At 40.0% G+C, this 10972-nt stretch overlaps 2 protein-coding genes across 2 annotated transcripts; one reads left to right on the forward strand and one right to left on the reverse strand.

Annotated features, from left to right (window-relative positions):
• Positions 1-354: 354 nt before the first annotated feature.
• Positions 355-3952, reverse strand: LOC110768329 (putative polyol transporter 4). Its single transcript, XM_021972049.2, has 2 exons — positions 3497-3952; positions 355-2077 (listed from the first exon to the last, which is right to left on the reverse strand). The coding sequence occupies exons 1-2, from the start codon at positions 3717-3719 to the stop codon at positions 711-713; spliced, it is 1590 nt and encodes a 529-aa protein (XP_021827741.2). The 5' UTR covers positions 3720-3952; the 3' UTR covers positions 355-710.
• A 3216-nt stretch (positions 3953-7168) lies between these two features.
• Positions 7169-10619, forward strand: EMB2770 (pre-mRNA splicing factor-like protein). Its single transcript, XM_021972036.2, has one exon. It carries the CDS (start codon positions 7311-7313, stop codon positions 10389-10391), a length of 3081 nt encoding a protein of 1026 aa, XP_021827728.2. The 5' UTR covers positions 7169-7310; the 3' UTR covers positions 10392-10619.
• Positions 10620-10972: the final 353 nt, after the last annotated feature.

The following is a 10972-nucleotide window of genomic DNA, read 5'->3' on the forward strand; positions in this document are numbered from 1 at the left end:
TCCTGCCATAAAAATCATATGATAGTTTTTGTCTCTGTGGAAAATCACATCATAATTTTAATTGGTGGATGACTTTTTTCCCACACCTGCCCTACAATTGCGGGGAAAGAATAGAAAAATAGGAGACCTGTAATTGCTCCAAGCTGGCCTAGCAAAGAAGCATTAGCAACCAGAACCAGCTCATAACCAAAAATCTACATACAATAAGACTGCTTAAGAGATACCATCTAGGGTTGAGAGCTGACATTCTCACTTCGATACCCAAAAGCTTAAGAGATACCATAAAACTAGTATCATTTATAAGTGTTAATATCGTTCAGTGATCTGAAATATTATGCAGCAGCTAGGTAATAATGATCGTGAACAAATGAATTTGATTCCGCTTTCTAGTAGTTGTAAACGTAATACAAGTATCTCATTGTGAAACCTATAAGGCAACTCAAGAGATAGCTCTTTACTTAACAAGAACACAACTCAAACATTTAATGTGCTCCCTTTGGTATCTACCTTATTTATTTGGCTGAAGAGAACTGTCTGTACAAGCGCAAGGTTCTCTTCAGAAATCCACATCCTGCAAGCTCATACTCAAGATAGTCCCATCAGTGACGTGAATGCTATGAATTATGAATTGTTCGTATCCTCTATCAAACCAATTGAACGGTAGTAAGAACTGGAAGGTTTCTGTTCATCGAACGAGCTTTCCTGATCAATCATCCTTTCTGCACAAGATGCTCAACATCTCCTAGTTCCACTTGACCCCCTTCCCCTTCCCATTGTTCAGTCTGAAAAAGCAACTCGATCTGCTCCAATGACTTTCCTTTGGTTTCTGGAACAAAGATGTAGACAAATGCAACAGAAACAGCCGAAACTACAGAAAAGATGAAGAATGTTCCACCAAATGAAATTGCATTGGAAACTGAGAGAAAAGACATGGCAACTAGGCCACTGCACACCCTATTGCCCACCGCCCCGAGTGCTCCTGCCTGAGCACGCAGCCTTAGAGGAAAGATTTCGGATGTCAAAACCCAGCAAACAGGACCAATTCCAACAGAGAAGAAGGCTACATTCCCGCAAACTGACAAAATTGCCATTGCAATCCCAATCTGCCCTTTCCCAAGAAAAGTGAGAGTAAAGGACAAACTGAATAAACAAGCAGTCATTCCAATAGTGCTGACATAAAGCAAGGGCTTTCTTCCAAGCTTGTCAATAAGGAGAATAGCAACCATTATAAATACAGTCTTTGTGACACCCACAGCAACAGTTGCGGCAAGTAGATTTGTTTTATCCTCAATTCCAGCTTCTCTGAAGATTTCAGGGCTGTAATACACAGTCGCGTCTATTCCTGTTATCTGTTGGAAACACTGAATTCCAAACCCAGTGATAAGCATTCGGCGAAGTGCAGGAGATGGACTCAATAGTTCACGTGTCACACTTTTCTCCTCGTATTTCCCTCCACTGGACGTGTCAGCAGCTACTAGTATTTCATTCAGTCTGTCCTCCACCTCACTTTCATTTTCATTTGTTTTCAACAACACTGATCTTGCCTCATCAACACGGTTCTGAATGACCAACCACCTTGGGGACTCAGGGATTACGAAAAGTGCAAAACCAATGAACACCGAAGGCAGAATTCCTACTCCAAGCATTATCCTCCAGTTTATATGTGCTGGAAGACCAGAAAATGCATAGTTTGAGACGTAGCCTAGTAAAATTCCAAGATTTATAAAAATTTCAGGGAAGGAGGTCAGTGAGCCTCTGGCAATGGTGGGTGATATCTCAGCAATGTAAACAGGGGCAATCATGACACCGAAGCCAATTCCAATGCCGGCCAGGAGTCTTCCAATCATCAGTATTTCAAATGAAGGAGCAAATACCATTACACCTGCACCAGCTTGAAAGACAACAGCAGCCAAGGCCATGGTCCACTTTCTACCAATCATATCGGATGTTTTACCACCAGCTAAACTACCAAAGAGCGAAACAATGCTCAGAATCCCAACAAGTACTTCTTCTTGTACCTCGGTGATCTTTAAATCTTCCTGAATGAATATGATCGCTCCACTCATGACACCTACATCTGCCAATTGAGAAAATTCAAACACTTATCTTCAGATTCAGATTGATCAAACAAAAAACGAGGCACATTTAGAACAAGTATAAACCTGATTACTTTTCTTTACTGAAAGTGATCAAGGCGTTATTTGCAAACAGCATTAAACATATAGCCAAAGTTCCTCCGTAGGGGGGGAATATTTATCAAAGATACCAAATATGAGCATAAAAAAACACAGAAAGTTCCTAATGTTGGAAGAAAACTGGATGATCCACATTTTCTCCAAGGCCTCGTTTGGTGACTAGTATTGGATTGGATAACTAAAGCATGTTTAAGGAAGAAATGAAAAAAAATTACCAAGTTGAAGGTAGAAGATGGATTACTCAGACGAAAACTTATCCCATCTAATCCCCACAAAATGGTAGGATAGCAACAGCTTATAACTAATCCCTCCTAATCTTCCCCTCCCCCCCTCCCCCCAAATTTAAAATCATTCACTTCTACCTTCACTTCCTCCTTCAACATACCTTAGATTTAGTGACTTATCCAATCCAATCCAATCCTAGGCACCAAACAAGCCTAAGTTTTAAGTATCACATCACTTGAAAGCATAACTATAAATAACTATACCTTTCACTTCATGGCGGAGGTATACATTTTGTTATAAAATCACTCAGAAACATAATAATAATAATAATAACTAGCTCTTTGATCTTTTACTTCCAATTTTATGAACTGATATCCCGGAAAAATAAAAGGCCAATGGTTTATTTCACTTTAGGTACATGAACTTTGACGTGTCCAATTCCTAAACTTTAATTTGTCCCATTTTACACCCTCAATTAATTTTTTGGGTCTATCAAACTTAGTTTGAATAATTAATAGATATCATGGAAAATTTTGGCACTTGCACATTGTAAGTCCTATATGTACACAAAATTGCCGACGAGATGTGAAAACTTTGTCAATAAAGTTTGATTTCGTACGTATTAGATCCAAAGAATTAATTTAGGGATTAAATGTTGGACATTAATGTTGAGCACTAAAATCGAAAAATAAAAAAACCAGAAAAGAAGAAAGAAACAATATTTGGAACGCTCAACAGGCTGAATTTAAATTGGATGTCTTATATACAATTCCCAGTTTACTTTCCTTTGCTGCTAAATTAGACAATCCAATAAAGCACATAGGATTATTAGCAAGTTTTGGTATTAATCAGAAAGGAATAAGAGATTCTTTAAGCAATTAAGCACAACAATTAACTACACAAAGCAGATCATAAAATGCCACCGACAAACTTATAACATACAAAGCTCACCATTTTCACACACAAACAAACATCAACAAAAATTCAGGCATACATACATTTACAGATGCATCCATTAACACATCCTACATAATAAGGACCTTAAAAACTGAAAAGTAGTAAAGAAAAGCATGTACCATAGCCGAGAAGAACAGAGTTGAGAGAAGCAAAAATGGCACAAGCAAGGACATATTTCCTGGTTTTTTTGCTCCTTTTTTCTTGTAGCTGGTGCTGTGAAGCACCTTCATCTTCATCTGGGAGCTGAGAATCCATCCTCTTGTATTTGTTCTTGGTTCCCAATGCAACACTAGACAAACCCATTTCTCCATTTCCAGTTTCTCCAACACCCACCAACCCCATCTCACTTTTCTCTGTAAATCTCTCTGTTTCCAATCATAAAACTGAAGAACAGGAGCAGACCCGGATGGTTGTTTTTGGGGGTTTGGTTTTTGTTTGACTGCTCAATACTTTAGACTATTAGAGACCGTGTAATATGTTGTAGATCTGAAACAAAGACAGGAGAATGAGGAAAAAAAAAAATTTCAACCCGCAAGTGGGGACCTTTCTTTTTGTCTAGCAAGAAACCCACTTGAGATTTTTTCATGTGCGGAGGATTTAACGTCACAAGACCTCGACCTCTTACTTAATTGGCTCAAATGGCGCTTTCTAGGTAACAGCTGTGGAGCTGTCTGTAAAATAAAATGAGACCTCTTTTTTGTCAACATTATTTATGTACAAGCATCCTTTTTATGTTTTTTTTTTTATAAATGAAAAAAAAGTTTAGGGTGAGAATCGCTACTCTCATCTTTTATGTTGTTAGTTAATAAAAGAGAGTCATTTATTTATATATTGGTAAAATTTCTTTAATTTTTGTGTTTGGATGTAAATATTATGTTGAAAAGAAAAGTCGTACCCAAAGAACAAATGTTGAGTTTGTCTTAAAGATCTTGGAAGAAAAATAAAAAGGGTTTGGAGGAGTCGTCAATGGAGAATGAGTCAAAAGTGTATGTTACGCGTGTGAGAAGGTTATAGGATTATTTGCTTCCATGTCTCCTCATAAGTTGGAAATTTCTATTTATGATAATTAATTCTTTGAATTTCTTTGTGTATGTGTGTCTACGAGACAAGACAAGACAATATTCATACAGATATTTCTTTTATTTAAAAAGACAAGGCAATATTCATAGATTGTATATATTTTAAGTGGCTTAGTGGCATGCACTTCTTTTCGGGTAAAAGAGTTGAAGTATGAGACCTCTCTCTCTCAATCTTTAAATAATGGGACGAAAAGGATCTAGAGTGCGCTTCTAGATCTTCTTATTTTGTGGCTTACTATTATCTTTTAGAAAAAGATAAATGGACCAAAGGATTCACTAATGTAATGATTTTGATCAATTGATTCTTCAAAAAAAGTTCTTGATTCGACTCCTAGCATTTATATAGTATGTGTGAGTTTAATATGTTATTTGACTTAAAACTTGGGATAATTAATGTGTATGAGCATGATATTTGGAATATTACTCATATAACAGTAATCGTGGCATGTCATTGGGGAATTTCAAGCCTCCTGCATTTAGAATCCACACATTTTTCCACATTTGGCTTCATCTCAACTGTTATAATAATCCAATGCTCTACAACATGATAGGCAACTACCATAAGTTTAATTTAATTTTAAGAGTCTAAAAGTCCGATTTTGACCTTCCAATAAAATTAAGAAAGAAAGAAAAACAAAACAAGAAACCAAACCCACCCCCTCCCAGCATCGGCGTTGTCGCACTCGCACCACCACCCCCAACCTCCCTTATTTTTATATTGGGGAATGATGGACTCCCCTGCTCTCCAAGTGTATAGGCTTTCAAAAGGCTAGAGGTCCCAAAGTGCTCTGCTGCTGAGACGTCAGTTATGTTACTTTATGGTGTTTCGACTATTGCTGTTTCTCAGTCTTTCATATTTTTATGTTTGTTTGTGGCACTTTGTTGCTTGAGTTGTTTCTCTTAGAGAAGTTCTAGTATGATGTATGTTCTTCTCCTTTATGTTGCTTGTTGCTGTAACCTTTCTGGCTTTTTAATGAAAGCATTTTTTTTTTTTAAAGGGAATGTAGCGTATACTTTAGCTCCTCAACTCTATGATTTAGGTTTTGATTTCTACTTGAATTGGCTAATGAATTGGATCCATGCAAACTTTTCTTGTCAAAATTCTTTCTGAATTGCGATTCCTTTCTAAATTGGGTGTTGATTTAGTCATTTTATGTGTTTATGGGTATGTGAATTAGGTTGTTTTATTGTGAGAAATTTTCTGGGTATGGTTTCTACAGGTTATGGGGTTGTGTTGATAGAAAAGAAAAAGGAGGTTGTGACAAAGAGAAGACGATAGAAAGAAAGGAAGAGACGGGTAGGGCCACAGGTGACCAATGTCGGTGGCGAGAGGAGGGTGGTGGTGGTGGGTCGCATATGGGGGAAGTTTGTGTTGGGTTTGGTTTTTCTTTTTTTTCTTTTTTTTTTTAAAGTTTCAAATATTGAATTTTTTTATTTTTATTATAAGGGCAAAATTGAACTTTAGGTTGTTAAAAAAAAATATGGCGATTCTCATAAAATACAACTACATTTATAGTTGCTGATGTGTCATGTTATAGGTCATTAGATTTACAACGACAACTAAAATCAAGCGAAATGCAAGAAAATGTGTAAATTCTAAATGCAAAGGCTCAAGATCCATCATTGGGCATGATTAGAAGGGTGACATTAAACCAAGCGTTAACCCTGCTGATTCTTCTTTATTTGGCCATGATGGACTTTAGAGGTTTTGGACCTCTGCGTGACCCAAGTTCTCAATTACCTTGGAAGAGGAAGTGTCCTCGTTGATGGCTTGATGCAGAATGCGTATGACCTAAATTGATTAGTTTTCTAATTTATTTTTTTTGTTTCCTAGATTCTCTAGTTTTCCAAATTCTAGTAGGATTTCTATTTTATTTGGGTTAGGATTTCTGTTTTAGCAAGGAATTTCTATCCTATTGTCTCTAGGTTATAGTTTGTTATAAATACCCCATGTTGTTCTTTAAAATTCAGATTTGAAGATTTGTAGTTCTTTTTTATATTCTTTTTTGTTCTATTGTTTCTGTCCTTTCTTTCATCTTTTCGATCTATATTTTCTTCTTTTGGGTCTTATATTCTTCTCTATAAGTGCTTAATCTAATACTTACGGGCTATATTACATCATGGCTGGTTGTAGTACTTGTCGAAGGGAGGGAATTACTTTGTGACAAAAAAAAAGGGTTTAATTGCTACAATACACCCTGAAACATTGGTCAAATCCTACTTTACCCCTTTCAAGTCAAAGTGTCCCACTTACCCCTTGACCAAGATTTAATGTTCCACATTGCCTTACTGTCAACTTCATCCAAAAATCCGTTAAGTTTGATAACGTGGTCTGATTGTTTTAGTAATTTTGTGCATCTAGGTCATTTACTCACCAATTTGAGTTGGTGATATGGTAAAATGGAGCCCATCTCTAGCATAGATAAAAATATATATATATAAAATATAAATAATTTTTGTTAAATCATTAAAAATATATATTATTTTATAAACAATTGAAGGAAAAAAAAATGCTAATTTTCAAAAAACAAAAACAAAAAACCTAGAACCCATTTACCCAAATCCAGCCCCCATTTCTTCTCTAGTATTCCCCCATTACCCCCTCCTTGCGCAGAACCTAGAAATCCAGCCCCCATTGCAATAGGCCTGAATTTGGACTTTGGGTGCCATTTGTTTGAGACGGCCCCTGTTGATCTAGGCCGACATCTAAACTCGAATTTAGGCCCATCGTCCCTAACCGACTTAACTCGGAGTTCTCCCAACTCTCTGTTTAATTACCGATTTATTCAATATCGGCTGCCTTTCTTCTAACAGAGAAAAATCATTAACGGTTTCTTTCACAGAACCAGACGTCATGGTGTTCATCACATCCCCCAACCACAAAACCCTAACCCTAAATCTAAACCCGAAGACCACCACCCTCCAAACCCTAAAGCTCCAAATCGAACAAAAATCCCAAATACCCATCTCAGAGCAGCGCCTATTCATCTCCCAAAGCCTCCAATTACTGACCCAAACCGGCTCCACCCTCCTCTCCGACCTCGGCATCAGACCCTTCTCAACCCTAACCCTCCATATCCCCTTGTTCGGCGGCACCCAACCCCCCAACGTCCCCAAACCCCGCCTCGAGTTTCTCAACTCCAAGCCTCCCCCAAATTATGTCGCTGGGCTCGGCCGTGGTGCCACTGGGTTCACCACACGATCCGATATCGGGCCCGCCCGGGCCGCCCCCGACCTGCCAGATAGGTCGGCCACGACAATCGGTGGCGCTGCTACTGCTGCTGCCCCGCCCGGGGTTGGCCGCGGTCGTGGGAAGCCTGAGGAAGAGGAAGAAGATGAAGGAGAGGATAAAGGGTATGATGAGAATCAGAAGTTTGATGAATTCGAAGGGAATGATGTTGGGTTGTTTGCATCGGCTGAGTACGATGATGAGGATAAGGAGGCTGATGCGGTTTGGGAAGCTATTGATACGAGAATGGATTCGAGGAGAAAGGACCGGAGAGAAGCTCGGTTGAAAGAAGAGATTGAGAAGTACAGAGCTTCGAACCCGAAGATCACGGAGCAGTTTGCGAATTTGAAGAGAAAGTTGTACACTGTGTCTGCTCAGGAATGGGAGAGCATACCCGAAATTGGAGACTATTCATTGAGGAACAAGAAGAAGAGGTTCGAGAGCTTTGTGCCGGTGCCCGACACGCTTTTAGAGAAGGCGAGACAGGAGAAGGAGCATGTTACGGCTTTGGACCCCAAGAGTAGGTCAGCTGGTGGTACGGAGACGCCATGGTCTCAAACTCCGGTTACAGATTTGACCGCTGTAGGTGAGGGTAGAGGTACTGTGTTGTCATTGAAATTAGATAGGCTTTCTGATTCTGTTTCTGGGCTGACGGTTGTGGACCCAAAAGGGTACCTTACTGATCTTAAGAGTATGAAGATTACTAGTGATGCTGAGATTTCTGATATTAAAAAGGCCAGATTGTTGCTCAAGAGTGTAACGCAGACGAATCCGAAGCACCCACCTGGTTGGATTGCGGCTGCAAGGCTAGAGGAGGTGGCTGGGAAGATTCAAGCAGCCAGGCAGTTGATTCAGAAAGGGTGTGAGGAGTGTCCCAAGAGTGAGGATGTGTGGTTAGAGGCGTGTAGGCTTGCTAACCCGGATGAAGCTAAGGCTGTGATTGCCAAGGGAGTCAAGACGATACCCAATTCGGTGAAGTTGTGGATGCAGGCTGCAAAACTAGAGCATGATGATTTGAATAGGAGCAGAGTGTTGAGGAAAGGGTTGGAACACATTCCTGATTCTGTTAGGCTGTGGAAGGCGGTTGTGGAGCTGGCAAATGAGGAAGATGCAAGACTTCTGCTTCACAGGGCCGTGGAGTGTTGTCCCTTGCACATTGAATTGTGGCTTGCACTTGCAAGATTGGAAACTTATGATAATGCTAAGAAGGTCCTCAATAAGGCAAGAGAAAAGCTATCAAAGGAGCCAGCCATTTGGATCACTGCGGCCAAGTTGGAAGAAGCTAACGGAAATACGTCCATGGTTGGGAAGATTATTGAAAGAGGTATAAGGGCCTTGCAAAGGGAAGGATTAGCAATTGATAGAGAAGCGTGGATGAGGGAGGCTGAAGCTGCTGAGCGTGCAGGGTCTGTTGCAACTTGCCAAGCAATTATTCGGAACACAATTGGGATTGGTGTGGAGGAAGAGGATAGAAAGCGCACATGGGTTGCTGATGCAGAGGAATGCAAGAAAAGGGGTTCGATTGAGACAGCCAGAGCTATTTATGCCCACGCACTTACTGTGTTCTTAACCAAGAAGAGCATATGGCTCAAAGCAGCACAACTTGAAAAGAGCCATGGGACTCGGGAATCTCTTGATGCTTTGCTTCGTAAAGCGGTGACATATCGACCACAAGCTGAAGTCTTGTGGCTTATGGGAGCTAAGGAGAAGTGGCTTGCTGGGGATGTGCCTGCTGCCCGTGCCATCCTCCAAGAAGCTTATGCTGCTATACCCAATAATGAAGAAATTTGGCTTGCTGCATTTAAACTTGAATTCGAGAACAATGAACCTGAGAGAGCTAGAATGCTTCTTGCCAAAGCCCGGGAAAGGGGAGGCACAGAAAAAGTGTGGATGAAATCAGCAATTGTTGAGAGAGAGTTAGGGAACCTCGATGAGGAGAGGAAGTTACTTGATGAGGGATTGAAGCGGTATGCTAGCTTCTTTAAATTGTGGTTGATGCTTGGACAACTAGAGGAACGGCTTGGTCATTTGGAAAAAGCCAAGGAGGCTTATGACACAGGTCTGAAGCACTGCTCCAATTCTATTCCACTCTGGCTTTCTCGTGCTAATCTGGAAGAGAAGATGGTTGGTCTGAGTAAAGCTCGTGCAGTTCTCACGATGGGTAGGAAGAAGAATCCTCAGAATCCTGAATTGTGGCTTGCTGCTGTTCGAGCTGAATTGAGGCATGGCAATAAGAAGGAAGCTGATATCTTGATGGCAAAGGCTTTGCAGGAGTGTCCCAATAGTGGTATCTTGTGGGCCGCATCTATTGATATGGTACCCCGTCCCCAACGGAAGACCAAGAGTATGGATGCCCTCAAGAAATGTGATCATGATCCCCATGTTATTGCTGCTGTGGCTAAGTTATTTTGGCATGATAGGAAGGTTGACAAAGCTAGGAATTGGCTAAACAGGGCAGTGACACTTGCTCCAGATATTGGGGATTTCTGGGCTTTATACTACAAATTTGAACTTCAACATGGGACTGAGGAGAACCAAAAGGATGTACTGAAAAGGTGCGAAGCTGCAGAACCAAAGCATGGTGAAAAATGGCAACCTATTTCAAAGGCTGTGGAGAACTCTCACCAACCACCTGAAGCTATCTTGAAGAAAGTGGTGGTTGCTCTTGGGAAGGAAGAGAGTGCAGCCGAAAGTAATAAACACTAGTTCTGGCTTGTCTTTTCCAGGTTATGTTGGAAAACATTGTAGTACAGAAAGAAAATCGATGTCTAGTGTCACTTGTCATCCGGTTGGCAAACGTTGCTATAATTTTAGCTTTGCTCATTTGATATATTTCCTAGCTGATGAAGCATGGCTTAATTGATTGTTCGAATTACGATGGTATGTCTTGACATATAAATTTTCATCTGTGTTCTTGTGCGTTTTCCTTTTGGATTTTACAGACTCCCTTGTAGATTAATTTGATTCATATCTGACTGCATTTGGTTATGACAATTGCCCTTCTTTATGATTTCCCTTTTGCGATTTTCTGCAGTTCCGCTATTTGGTCATCTATCTTTAAGCATCCTCTGAGCATAGAAACTGCTTGCCTGCTTGGACTTGAACACTATGTTACTGTGCCTTATTCTTTTATCCTAAGATGCACCCGTTACTTTTGGATTTCCTACTTGAGTTTTGTATGTGAATTGACAAAATAATTTATGCAAATGTTTTTCTCATATTGCTCGACCCTGAATTCATCTGTAAAATCGATGGCAACATATAGTTTTCATTCTTTCCTTTTTTAG

The sequence above is a fragment of the Prunus avium genome, chromosome 3 (genome assembly GCF_965620075.1).
Source record: "Prunus avium chromosome 3, drPruAviu1.hap1.1, whole genome shotgun sequence".
Lineage (NCBI taxonomy): Eukaryota > Viridiplantae > Streptophyta > Magnoliopsida > Rosales > Rosaceae > Prunus > Prunus avium.